The sequence below is a fragment of the Rhinoraja longicauda genome, chromosome 2 (assembly GCF_053455715.1).
Source record: "Rhinoraja longicauda isolate Sanriku21f chromosome 2, sRhiLon1.1, whole genome shotgun sequence".
NCBI lineage: Eukaryota > Metazoa > Chordata > Chondrichthyes > Rajiformes > Arhynchobatidae > Rhinoraja > Rhinoraja longicauda.
This window is the reverse complement of record NC_135954.1, coordinates 76,966,045-76,980,207: the sequence shown is the minus strand read 5'-3', so window position 1 is coordinate 76,980,207 and position 14,163 is coordinate 76,966,045. Positions and strand designations below refer to the sequence as shown.

General features: G+C 48.0%; 1 protein-coding gene across 1 annotated transcript in view; it reads left to right on the top strand.

Moving 5' to 3' along the window:
- LOC144606791 (ATP-dependent translocase ABCB1-like) overlaps positions 1-14,163 on the top strand; it is a 66,162-nt gene that overhangs the window by 36,416 nt on the left and 15,583 nt on the right. Inside the window, exons 16-20 of the mRNA XM_078423167.1 lie at positions 4,623-4,823; positions 5,657-5,803; positions 6,838-6,942; positions 7,121-7,198; positions 11,559-11,642. Coding sequence (XP_078279293.1) covers positions 4,623-4,823; positions 5,657-5,803; positions 6,838-6,942; positions 7,121-7,198; positions 11,559-11,642 — 615 coding nt within the window. The remainder of the gene's footprint in view (positions 1-4,622; positions 4,824-5,656; positions 5,804-6,837; positions 6,943-7,120; positions 7,199-11,558; positions 11,643-14,163) is intronic.

The window sequence follows — 14,163 nt, the reverse complement described above, 5'->3', positions numbered from 1 at the left end:
CCATTGCTCCTCTCTCAGTAACACGCAGCATGCCTGTTTTCTCACTTATCAATTTACGATTAATTATATTTCCGCCTCTACAGATGTGGCCATATCCACTTAGTTGCAATCTTTTCCACTTTTATTTCAGATTTCCAGAAGTCGCACTATTACCCTTTTCAAAATTTCATATATGTGTGAGACCTCCGTCTGTAACTGTAACCCACAATTCAAACTATGCAAAATTAATGAACAAAATGCCGTTTGGTTTATTAAGCAATGTGTTGTTTGTCTGTTCATAAATTATTAACTGATTAAGGATTACATGCATGTGGCAACATCCTTAAGTGTTTGTAACAGCAGTGCCCGGTGCAGCTCGGCCGCGGGACGTTTCAGTGCCCAGTGCGGCTCGGCCGCGGGACGTTTCAGTGCCCGGTGCGGCTCGGCCGCGGGACTTAGCAGCGGCCGCGGGGCCTTCCATCGCCCGGCGCGGCTCAGCCGCTGGACTTAACATCGCCCGGTGCGGCCGCGGGACGTTTCGGTGCCCGGGGCGGCTCGGCTGCGGGGCCTTCCATCCCCTTGCGGGGGCTGTGCGTGTCGTTTGCCTCGGTAGGGGTCGAGCTGCCTGTCCGTGGGTGCGAGGGGAAGAGAGTGGAAGTTTTGTTGCCTTCCCTCACAGTGAGGGGGTGTTTGGAGTCACTGTGATGGATGTTTGTGTTGGGGTCGTGTGTCCTGTGTTCTTTTCTTTTTTGCTGTATAACAGAGCTTTATTTGTCGTTCGGTACGGAAGTACCGAACGAAACTACATAGCAGTCATAGAAAAAAAAACACAAGACACATAGCCCCAACACAAACGTCCATCACAGTGACTCCAAACACCCCCTCACTGTGATGGAGGCAACAAAACTTCCACTCTCTTCCCCACGCCCATGGACAGACAGCTCGTCCCCGATCGACCCGCACAGGTCGAGCCGCACCAGCGATGAAAAGCCCCGTGGCCGAGCCGCACCAGCGATGTAAAGTCCCGCAGCCGAGCCACACCGGGCGATGTAAAGTCCCGTGGTCGAGCCGCACCGGGCGATGTTAGGTCCCGTGGTCGAGCCGCACCGGGCGATGTTGAGTCCCGTGGTCGAGCCGCACCAGCGATGAAAAGCCCCGTGGCCGAGCCACACTAGCGATGTAAAGTCCCGCAGCCGAGCCGCACCGGGCGATGTTAAGTCCCACGGCCGAGCTGCACCGGGCACTGTTAAGTCCAGCGGCCAAGCCGCTCCGGGCGATGTAAAGTCCAGCGGCCGAGCCGCACCGGGCGATGTTAGGCCCCGCAGCCGAGCCGCACGCCGCGCCGAGAGGAAGAGAAAAGATTCCCCCACCCCCCGCCGCCACCCCCCACCCACACCACCACCCCCCACACATACACAACCAAAAAAAATACAAAAACCATCCCAACACCGACACACAACAACAACAAAAAAAAGGAAAAAAAGACGAACAGACTGCTAGCGAGCCGCTGCCGTTAGGCGCCGCCACTTCCACTTCCACTGTGTCTTGTGACTGCTGAAATTTCGTTCGGTATTTATACCGAATGACAATAAAGTTCTGTTATGTTATGAACAGCCTACCAAAGCCTCAAATTAAACATTTTCATCTCGGATTGTAAATATTCTATGTCCTTGGCTCTCCCTGCTCTCCCATTGAACTTATTTCAATGCAAAATCCTACATGAACCTTGCATTCATTCTACTCTCTGAACTCTTGCATTCTCCTTTCTTTTGTTCCCAGCATGTGGCTTGGCCTAATCCACTGGAATACCTTCCATTCCATTTTATCCCTTAGGCTGCCCTTTAAAACTCACTTCTGACCAGAGTTTTGCTGCCTTGCCTGTCACCTCTTTTATTTTGTGGAACAGTAGCTATTTCTGTGCCCCAACACTTCTGCCAAGATCCTCCGGATATTTTTTATGCAAATTGATTTTTTATGCAAATAGAAGTTGTTGCTTTAAGCTGCAGTGGAGGTTCAGCACTGAATGTTTATGGCTTGTTAAAGTATTTAAACCACATTATAAGTGACAAAATCCAAACTAAGAATTGCTCATTGCAAACATAAGTGATCTTTATTAGACATAAATACTATGTGGTGTGGATGCTTCTCAGCAACATCAGACATACATCTCCATCTTAAATTCTAACTGTATCTATAGTTTAAGTGTGGTGAATTGCAAAATGAATAACTACCTCTTCGAATGTGCTGTATGCCAATACTTTTGTGTAGACATAATAGATCTCTTCTGGCCACGATTTATTCCTCCATTGTTTATACTTGCTGGGGCATTCATTGCAGTTTCTCAATAGGTTAGCATGTTATGAAAGAGTGAACAGATCACAAATATAACTTGACTTGTAGGATTTGACCTGACATGCTTTTGTATGAAAGGACACTTCCCCCCTCTTCCCACCCCCCCCTCTTCCCACCCCCCCCTCTTCCCACCCCCCCCTCTTCCCACCCCCCCCTCTTCCCACCCCCCCCTCTTCCCACCCCCCCCTCTTCCCACCCCCCCCCTTCCCACCCCCCCCCTTCCCACCCCCCCCTCTTCCCACCCCCCCCTCTTCCCACCCCCCCCTCTTCCCACCCCCCCCTCTTCCCACCCCCCCCTCTTCCCACCCCCCCCTCTTCCCACCCCCCCCTCTTCCCACCCCCCCTCTTCCCACCCCCCTCTTCCCACCCCCCCTCTTCCCACCCCCCCCTCTTCCCACCCCCCCCTCTTCCCACCCCCCCCTCTTCCCACCCCCCCCTCTTCCCACCCCCCCCTCTTCCCACCCCCCCCTCTTCCCACCCCCCCCTCTTCCCACCCCCCCCCTCTTCCCACCCCCCCCCTCTTCCCACCCCCCCCCTCTTCCCACCCCCCCCCTCTTCCCACCCCCCCCCTCTTCCCACCCCCCCCCTCTTCCCACCCCCCCCCTCTTCCCACCCCCCCCTCTTCCCACCCCCCCCCTCTTCCCACCCCCCCCTCTTCCCACCCCCCCCTCTTCCCACCCCCCCCCTCTTCCCACCCCCCCCCTCTTCCCACCCCCCCCCTCTTCCCACCCCCCCCCTCTTCCCACCCCCCCCCTCTTCCCACCCCCCCTCTTCCCACCCCCCCTCTTCCCACCCCCCCTCTTCCCACCCCCCCTCTTCCCACCCCCCCTCTTCCCACCCCCCCTCTTCCCACCCCCCCTCTTCCCACCCCCCCTCTTCCCACCCCCCCTCTTCCCACCCCCCCTCTTCCCACCCCCCCTCTTCCCACCCCCCCCTCTTCCCACCCCCCCCCCTCTTCCCACCCCCCCCCCTCTTCCCACCCCCCCCCCTCTTCCCACCCCCCCTCTTCCCACCCCCCCTCTTCCCACCCCCCCTCTTCCCACCCCCCCTCTTCCCACCCCCCCTCTTCCCACCCCCCCTCTTCCCACCCCCCCTCTTCCCACCCCCCCTCTTCCCACCCCCCCTCTTCCCACCCCCCCTCTTCCCACCCCCCCTCTTCCCACCCCCCCTCTTCCCACCCCCCCTCTTCCCACCCCCCCTCTTCCCACCCCCCCTCTTCCCACCCCCCCTCTTCCCACCCCCCCTCTTCCCACCCCCCCTCTTCCCACCCCCCCTCTTCCCACCCCCCCTCTTCCCACCCCCCCCTCTTCCCACCCCCCCTCTTCCCACCCCCCCTCTTCCCACCCCCCCCTCTTCCCACCCCCCCCTCTTCCCACCCCCCCCTCTTCCCACCCCCCCCTCTTCCCACCCCCCCCTCTTCCCACCCCCCCCTCTTCCCACCCCCCCCTCTTCCCACCCCCCCCTCTTCCCACCCCCCCCTCTTCCCACCCCCCCCTCTTCCCACCCCCCCCTCTTCCCACCCCCCCTCTTCCCACCCCCCCCCTTCCCACCCCCCCCCTTCCCACCCCCCCTCTTCCCACCCCCCCCTCTTCCCACCCCCCCCTCTTCCCACCCCCCCCTCTTCCCACCCCCCCCTCTTCCCACCCCCCCCCTCTTCCCACCCCCCCCTCTTCCCACCCCCCCCCCTCTTCCCACCCCCCCCTCTTCCCACCCCCCCCTCTTCCCACCCCCCCCTCTTCCCACCCCCCCCTCTTCCCACCCCCCCCTCTTCCCACCCCCCCCTCTTCCCACCCCCCCCTCTTCCCACCCCCCCCTCTTCCCACCCCCCCCTCTTCCCACCCCCCCCTCTTCCCACCCCCCCCTCTTCCCACCCCCCCCTCTTCCCACCCCCCCCTCTTCCCACCCCCCCCTCTTCCCACCCCCCCCTCTTCCCACCCCCCCCTCTTCCCACCCCCCCCTCTTCCCACCCCCCCCTCTTCCCACCCCCCCCTCTTCCCACCCCCCCCCTCTTCCCACCCCCCCCCTCTTCCCACCCCCCCCTCTTCCCAAGCTTTGGAAAGGTTTTGTTGATGCCTTTACCAAGCAGCTTAAAATCTGGAACCAACACTTCCTGAGGGGAGGTGACTAGCTTGGGTAATTCTAACTTGCTGATAATGCAGGGCCTTTGAAATTAACCTTGCCCACTTAGAACTTCACTACATGACACAGGTGTGGTTTTTTTAGCACTTAAGTGATCGCATTTAAGTTAATCAGCAATCTTAAGAAATATTTTCTTTTTCCTCTTCTTTAAGAGTTCAAATAAGATGGGTGACTGTGCCGAAGAAACAGGCGATGCTTTGGAGAATGTGAAAGATCTGGAGAACGATGAAGTCAAAAGCATGCAGATGATGAGCAGGGGCAGTTTCAGAAGAACGTCAAGCAAGAAACTTAAAAATATTGCTTCCTCTGAATCAAACGAAACAACAGAGAATAATGAAGAAGCAAACAAATTGGTCAGAACTGAATGTATATATGTGAATTTCCATATGGCAAACATTTTGTATAAATGTTTATATATTGGCTGTGCACACATAAAACTAACAATAAAGATGAGGTGCAAGTTACAGTTAAAATGGATAAATAACCTGGTCCAAAGAGATATGTCCTTGGGTATGGAGGGAAGTTATGAAGGAAATTGGAAGGGCTGTGTCTATAATCTTCCAAACATCCATAGGTACAGGTGTGGTCACTGAGGACCGTAAAACCCCAACAGTTGCATTCTTGTTCAAGGAACTGTACTTGGATGAACTGAGTAATTACAGACCAGTCAGTTTAATGATGGTAGTGGGGACTGTTCTAAAAGAATAGTCAGGGATGGAATTAAAAGTCACTTGAACAAGTATGGATTGCATAGAGAAAGTCAACATGGTCTTATTTAAGGTAAACCATGTTAGAGTTTTTTGTTGAGGTATCAGAGGGTTGATGAGTCAAGTTTGGTTGCTTTGGTATAATGGACATACAAAATGCATTTAATATGGTACTGCATATTGGTCTTGTCATCAAGATTGAAGGCCACATAATTAAAAGGGCCTATGGTAACCTTTTTGCAGGAACAGAATGCAGAAGTGAAAGGTTGTTTTATTGGACTGGAGGTAAATAAATGGGGACATTCACCAAGACAGTATTATGACTGCTGTATTTCCCAATGTATATTAACAATATCAAATCTGACATAGTTCTTTCCTCCTCAGATAATAGAGGAATGGCTTTTTGAATGCATGCCCTTATTCTGACATCTATGCTGGAATGATTTAATTATATTGTTTTAATTCTGGAATTTTTATAGGAAGAAGATTTGGCAGAAGTTTCATTTCTACAAATTCTTGCTCTGAACAAAACAGAGTGGCCATACATTGTCATTGGATGCCTCTTTGCCATTGTAGGTGGTGTTGTACCAGTAGCATTTGGTGTGGTGTTTTCCCGGATTATTGGGGTGAGATTTGTTTTTATGCACTCGGTAAAGTCAAAGATTTGAAGTTATAAACCTAATTAAATGTACTAATATATATAGTCGACATTTACCTAGGAAAATGATAGCGACAACAATTTTAACATTAAGGTGGAAACTCATCCGATGAGTCAAACGTTTCAGACCCATCAAAGAGCATATGATTGTGGGTCACACAACACTGCTATTTAGTCAATGGTGCTATCTTCAGATTAGATACAAAATATTGGACCGATCTTCTCAGATGAAAGTAAAAAAAATTGCAATGTTTTAATGGAAAACTGGAGTGCTCTCAATTTTACTGCCCAATACTACCCTTTGACCAGAATTTAAAATGATTAGACCTTGTTTGGTCATGACATCGTTAGTTTGGAAGACATGGTGCATGCCAATGAGCTGCCACTTTTAATTACACACAGCAGTAATTTATACTTTATTTTGAGTCCAGACCTACTAACTGGTCCGTGAAATACAAAGGCCTATGTGAGAAAAATGCCAGGGTAAACTCTCTCAAATTGAGATAGATGAGGTGATTTTTTAAAATATACATCTTAAAAGCAGTGAAAGTGAACTGTTCTGTCCATGGCTGTTAATCTTATCTTGTTGGCTCCAACTGATGCCACCAAATACTAATCAATGACAATGTCTGAGGAAGGGTCTCAACCCAAAATGTCACCTATTCCTTTTCTCCAGAGATGCTGCCCGACCCGCTGTGTTACTCCACCTTTATATGTCTATCTTCAGTGTAAACCAGCATCTAATATTCTAATTACACTTCCTTCCTACACTAAACATTACCCTTATCTATTCCTCTTTATCCAAGTTCCTGGGTTTAATCTCTTTAGGTCCAACAATGTTCATAATGCCCAATGCCCTAATCATTGTTATTCACTAATAGCTGTAAGGTAATTATCATCAACCTGCAGTTTTAACTGTTTCCTTTACAATTGGCTGATAAATACTGAAAAGCTGTAAAAGACACTGCCTTAATAACGTCTTTGTTTTTTTCCTTCATCTAGGTATTTGCAATCACTGACCCTGAACAGAAACAGCAGAGGGCTTCTATATTTGCTTTGATTTTCCTAGGTCTGGGAGCTCTCTTATTATTGAGTCACTGTATAAAGGTGAGTGACCAGAAAGAATAGAAGCCCCTTGCCTTCCTCTGCCCACACATAATATCAAGTTGCAAAATTATAACCATTTCACTTGCTAGTATGAATGTTACTTTAGGAAATCATGAGAATACAAAAGCTCCATGGTCATCTAACATTCTAATTATATTTTTTTCTTTTGATCTTCAAGGGTTACATGTTTGGAAAATCTGGGGAAATCCTTACAATGAGGCTGCGTGCATTATCATTTAAAGCAATGTTACAACAGGTGGGTAGTTCTTCTAATTCCTGTTAGGACAGAAGTGCAAAGGTATAACTGAATTATTAATCTATACCGATCTCAGACACACATCAAGTATCTGTAAAAGTTGGAAGAGAGAGAGGAATTTGTGCAATTTGTTGGAGATTCCCTAGATTTTGGGAATCCCTAAATTTGGGGAATTAACTTTTTACAATTGGACACAAATGCTGGAGTAACTCAGCCGGTTAGGCAGCATAGAAACATAGAAAATAGGTGCAAGAGGAGGCCATTCGGCCCTTCGAGCCAGCACCGCCATTCATTGTGATCATGGCTGATCATCCCCAATCAATACCCCGTGCCTCCCTTCTCCCCATATCCCTTGATTCCACTAACTCTTAGAGCTCTATCCAACTCTCTTAAATCCATCCAGTGATTTGGCTTCCACTGCCCTCTGTGGCAGAGAATTCCACAAATTCCCAACTCTCTGGGTGAAAATGTTTTTTCTCACCTCAGTTTTAAATGGCCTCCTCTTTATTCTAGGACTGTGGCCCCCGGTTCTGGACTCACCCAACATTGGGAACATTTTTCCTGCATCTAGGTTGTCCAGTCCTTTTATATTTTTATATGTTTCTATAAGATCCCCTATCATCCTTCTAAACTCCAGTGAATACAAGCCTAGTCTTTTCAATCTTTCCTCATATGTCAGTCCCGCCATCCCAGGGATCAATCTCGTGAACCTACGCTGCACTGCCTCAATTACAAGGATGTCCTTCCTCAAATTAGGAGCCCAAAACTGTACACAATACTCCAGATGTGGTCTTACCAGGGCCCTATACAGATGCAGAATAACCTTTTTACTCCTCTACTGAAATCCTCTTGTTATGAAGGCCAACATTCCATTAGCTTTCTTCACCGCCTGCTGTACCTGCACGCCAACTTTCAGTGACCTGTGTACAAGGACACCCAGGTCTCACTGCACCTCCCCCTTACCTAACCTAACTGAGCATCTCTGGAGAACATGGACAGGTGACATTTTGGGTCGAGAGCCGCCTTCAGTCTCTAATAGTTGAATTGGAACGCAGAAGTAAATTGTAATGCGATTAAAAGAAAGTTAATGTGATATAGATGGGATAAGTGAATGGTCAAATGTCTGGAAAATTGAGTTTTGCTGGTGTGCAACTTGGTGCTGTAGAATCTGTTCACTCCATCAAATGGTATTTGGACCTACCTGGAAGTGAGTAGATGAAATCGAGTTTAAACTTAGTTTAGTTTAGTTTTGTTTAGAGATACAATGTGAAAACCGATCCTTCAGCACACTGAGTCTGTGCCACCATTGATCACCCGTACACTAATTCTATGTCATCCCAGTTTCAGATCCTACACTTTAGAGGTAATTTACAGAAGCAATTAACCCACAAACCTGCACATCTTGGGAATGTGTGAGGAAACCGAAGCATCCCACGCGGTCACAGAGAGAACGTACAAGCTCTCTGCACAGCACCCTTAGTCAGGATCTGTCTCTAAGGCAGCAACTGTACCACTCTAATGTTTACATGAGGAAATGAAGCAATTAATATATATTTTAATGCAAACTATTAGCAATCATTGGAAAAATAACGTACAGTTTTCATGAAGTCACTTTACTTTCTGGACACTATTTCAAATGGACATTTTAGTCTATGATTGAATAATTTGATCACAGGGATGTTCTATTTTAATGAGAATTCATAGGCACAGGTCACATCAATATGATCATAATCGGGGGCATATGGGTGGGAATAAACTCGAGCTAATCTTCCAATGGGAAGTAGATGTGCCTTTTTGGAGACTTATTCGGAATTCTTGTTCTCAAGCATTGTACAGCAAAGAATATTTCAACAGTAAAACAATTTAGATCACTATCTGTTTGAAGAAGTGTTTAGGAATAAAATACATGTGAAGTTGTCTATAGAAAATGATTTCTTGGCACAAACAATTGTTGAGATGATATCATCAGTGCACAGTCAGAGGATTCATCATCAAAGAGTACAATTGAACCTGCTGCGATGTGCGGTGGTAGAGTTGCTGCCTTACAACGCCAGAGACCTGGGTTCAATCTTGATTACGGGTGCTGTCTGCACAGACTTTGTACGTTCTCCCTGTGTGGATTTTCCCCAGGAGCTCCGGTTTCCTTCCACACTCCAAAGACATACAGGTTTGTAGGTTAATTAGTTTAGTAAAATTGTAAATTGTTCCTAGTGTGAGAAGAATTGTGTTAATATGGGGGAATCACTGGTCGCAACAGACTCGGTGGGCTGAAGGGCCTGTTTCCGTGTTGTATCTCCAAGCTGAACTGAACTAAACTCCATTGGATCACCTGGTCGATTGTAGATTTGATCACTGGCATAGATGGGACACAGGACCAACTGAAATAACTGACAATGCTGACCTACATAAGGCAGACCCAAACATGCATTAGCCATTAAAAACACCACATTTGCTGTGACCTGCAAAACAAAATGTCGAACGTGGGCCATGCCTCTCGACTGGCAAAGCAAAAGCCATTGAAGGGCCCAACAAATATGGAGTAAGTAGACCTTTTGTGAACTGTGATTTATACCCTTTGCCATCAACAACCTTTTATAGAAAATGTCCTCCCCAGCTTCCAAATGGCCAACTTGTGTACAAGCCGAATGTACAATTGAGCAGTGGGGAGACCTTCGGTATTGACTTGCTGGCTGCTGTGGGTCTGTGGCCATCCTCTGCCAGCTGAAAACTTGGTTTGCGGCTGCACTTCCGACTTGCGAACTGTTCGGCCTATGAACAGCTTGCAGGAAGAAAGCTTGTCGTAAACTGGGAAAACCAGCAAATGATTAATAATTCTTAGGTTGGGGACATTTCCACTGAAATCTTTTGTGGGGGAATAGATGCAAGTCTGAATGACCCACATACTGAGTGAAATCTTAGATATCAGTTGAAGGGAGATGATCCACATGGAATATGCAATGATTCCAGACAGATCTTTGTCGGGTACGTCGAACAATCCCTGTTCTGGCCGTACACCGGCCCCATCCCAGACCCCTACCTCCGCTACATCGACGACTGCATTGGTGCTACCTCTTGTACCCATGCAGAACTCACTGACTTCATACACTTCACTTCCAATTTCCATGCTGCCCTTTATACCTGGACTATCTCCGACATCTCCCTCCCGTTTCTGGACCTCACCATCTCAATCACAGGAGACAGACTAGTGACTGACATCTACTATAAACCCACTGACTCGCACAGCTATCTGGACTACACTTCTTCCCACCCGGTCTCCTGCAAAAAGTCTATCCCCTACTCCCAATTCCTCCGTCTATGCTGCATCTGCGCCCGGGATGAGGTGTTTCACACTAGGGCGTCAGAGATGTCCTCATTCTTCAGGAAACGGGGCTTCCCCTCTTCCATTATATTTGAGGCTCTCACTAGGGTCTCTTCCACATCCCGCAGCTCCGCTCTTGCTCCCCCTCCCTCCACTCGCAACAAGGACAGAATCCCCCTCGTTCTCACCTTCCACCCCACCAGCCAGCGTATCCAACAAATCATCCGCCAACATTTCCGTCACCTACAATGGGACCCCACCACAGGCCATGTCTTCCCATCCCCTCCCCTTTCTGCATTCCACAGAGACCGTTCCCTCCGTAACTCCCTGGTCCACTCGTCCTTTCCTACCCAAACCACCCCATCCCCGGGCACTTTCCCCTGCAACCGCACGAGATGCAACACCTGTCCCTTTATCTCCCCCCTCAACTCCATCCAAGGACCCAAGCAGTCTTTCCAGGTGAGACAAAGGTTCACCTGCACCTCCTCCAACCTCATCTATTGCATCTGCTGCTCCAGATGTCAACTTATTTACATCGGCGAAACCAAGCGCAGGCTCGGCGTTCGCTTCGCTCAACACCTGCGCTCGGTCCGCGTTGGCCAAACTGGTCTCCCGGTGGCCGAGCACTTCAACTCCCCCTCCCATTCCCAGTCTGACCTTTCTGTCATGGGCCTCCTCCAATGCCATAGTGAGGCCCACAGGAAATTGGAGGAACAGCACCTCATATTTTGCCTGGAACATCGACTTCTCCAACTTTAGATAGTTGCTCTGTCCCTCTCTTCCCCTCCCCCTTCCCAGATCTCCCTCTCTCTTCCTGTCTCCACCTATATCCTAACTTTGTCCCGCCCCCCTGACATCAGTCTGAAGAAGGGTCTCGACCCGAAACGTCACCCATTCCTTCTCTCCTGAGATGCTGCCTGAGCTGCTGAGTTACTCCAGAATTTTGTGAATAAATACCAGACTGAGATGCTGTAGCTTTTTATTAAACCTTATTGTTTAATAGTTTGAATTTAATTATCACTCAATTTATCCTAACACTAGGAGATTGGTTGGTTTGATGATCAAAAGAATGCTGTTGGTGTGTTACTAACTCGTTTGGCTACAGATGCTTCACAGATTAAAGGGGTAAGTGACTTGCACTGCGATATTTTTATTTCAGACAGAGAAGCCGCAATGCACCCAGTTGCAGCCAGTAACATTTTATAACCATACATTCTACAATACAAAGTAGAACATATCCTTTGATGCTGTTGTCCATCATCGATTATATTTTTCTACATCCTCCTTCTTTAGCGCATGCCTCATAAAATAAAGCAAACATGCATGCAAGCAATATAGCGAAGCTTATAAAAAATGAATATACTGATCAACAATCTAACAACTATGACAAAGCAAAGCAAGCAAAGCAGAGCAGAGCAAAACCCACTGAAATTGAAACATTTATACATAGTCTCTGTATTTGGGATTCAGCTTGCAGACTCGTCCTACATGAGGTTTGTAGGGCCCTTCAATGGTACTTTTCACAGGTGATGCCACCACTGGCACGAGCTTCACAGGCGATTTCTTCACAGGCAACTTCTCTACCGGCACAGGCTTCACGGGAGACTTTCCCATGGATGGTTCCTCCACTGGTAGCAACGTCACTGGTGGTTCTTCCACAGGTGCAGACGTGGGAACCTGATCCCAAAACTGTTCATGGTCCACTGTCACGTGTCTATCATTTAGAAGAGCATTTCCATCTTCTGTCCACATCATTTCATCCGGGTATTCCGTGGGATCGTAAGGGATTCGCTGTGATGGTACCGGCTCCTCTACCGAGAGGTGTCTCCGATTTCTTCTGTAGAAACTACCTTCTGACTGAACAAGATAGGACCTGGGTTCCTGGCATTTCTCTTTGACCGTGCCCATTGCGATCATTGCCTTTCTGGGTTTGTAGCCTGACAGGCTGTCCTTCCTGCAAAGGTTGGAGTGGATGACTTGATTGATCGTAGCACACCTTCTGTGACAGCCTTTTGTGGAGTAACTGAGCCTGAACCACCTGCTTTGACAGTGCACTTGTGGCTCTAACAGTAGCTTCGAGATGGAAAGAGGAGCACGAGTATATCTGGACATCAGTCTTGGAGATGGAGAGCTAAGAGTTGAGTCACGCAGTACGTTTCTGAGATTGAGGAGATCTAGGAACAGTACAAAGACTATCTGCACTCATCAAGGAGTCAGTGTATTGCTGCTTACCGCACAGGAGACACAATCAAACCCAGAGTAATTTAAATCAGAAATTACCTCACCTTTTCTTTTTCTGGTTGTGGTGTAGAATCATCTAGGGGTTAGTGGAATCAAGGGATATGGGGAGAAGGCAGGCACAGGTTACTGATTGTGGATGATCAGCCATGCCGAAGATGTAGCCATTGAACTTGGTGCATGCAAAGACAACTGCCAGCAACTCTTTTTCGATCTGTGCATATTTAGTCTCAGTGTCCGTCATTGTTCTGGAAGCATACGCGACAGGATTTCCTTCTTGCCGGCATGCTGCGCCAAGGCCGTGTTGAGAAGCGTCACATGTAAGCGTGACAGACTTATTTACGTCGTAATAGGTCAGTGTAGGAGGACACGACATTTGTTGTTTGTGTGTATCAAAAGTGCGTTGCTGCTGCTTGTCCCACGTCCAGGCAGTGTCATTGTGGGTGAGGGGGGTAGGGGTGACAACAGTTCGCTAAAGACCCGACATGGATCAGGAATAGAGTGGCTGATCTACATTCTGTGATTCTGGCAGTTCATGTAAGATTTCACATGAGTTTGGAGTGAACTACTGCATCGTGATATCCAAAGGTTCACCTGTGTTAAAGTCAGCTCTATTTCTAGCCAAGTGTTAACATGAAAAAAAGAAATTTATGCCAATACGAGTTGAATGGGATGTGTGAAGGAAACTGTCTTCACTTGCCTTGGGTAACGATAGGTTACTAAGTGTCGTTGCGCACCATTCAGTAAATGATAGAGGTTCACCTCAGTGTGTCTATACTTTCCCTATCGGTTATTTGAACCATCCTTTTTATGGTTCTTACTTTTTCCATCCTTGGGAATTATTTTTATTGCCACAATGTAGAATATCAAATGATCCATCAGCAAATTCAAGAATCATTGCTGCTGCTGGATCCTCCCATACAACCAACCACCAAATCCCCAATAAATGATTAAAGGCTGCTGCTTCCTAATTTATTTTGGCACTCTGTGTAAAAAAATAATCCACCTCTTTCATTAGCTATTACGTTTTGGATTCCATAGAACCATGGTAATTTAAGCCTTCTCACTGTTGGTAAGCTAATGTATTCAAACTCAGTGAAAGCTCACATAACTTTTGAGGAACTTGAATCAGCAACAACAGAATGGTAAGGCTGATCTGACCAGGAGCCAAGCTAAGGCGTGAATGAAAATTCAACCTATTAATTCCATGAAAATGATCTTTACATTATTTAGGTCCAAAATTAAGATAAGTTCCAAGCTATCTTGTCTCCTTGGAAGGCACCAGTTAGAGCATTTTTAGTTGGATAAGACAGAATAGCGTGTCATTTGTAGCGTTCACTCTACAAATAAAACTCTACACTAGATAATGCAATCCTAATATCTTAACCCTCTTTTGTAATATTAGCAC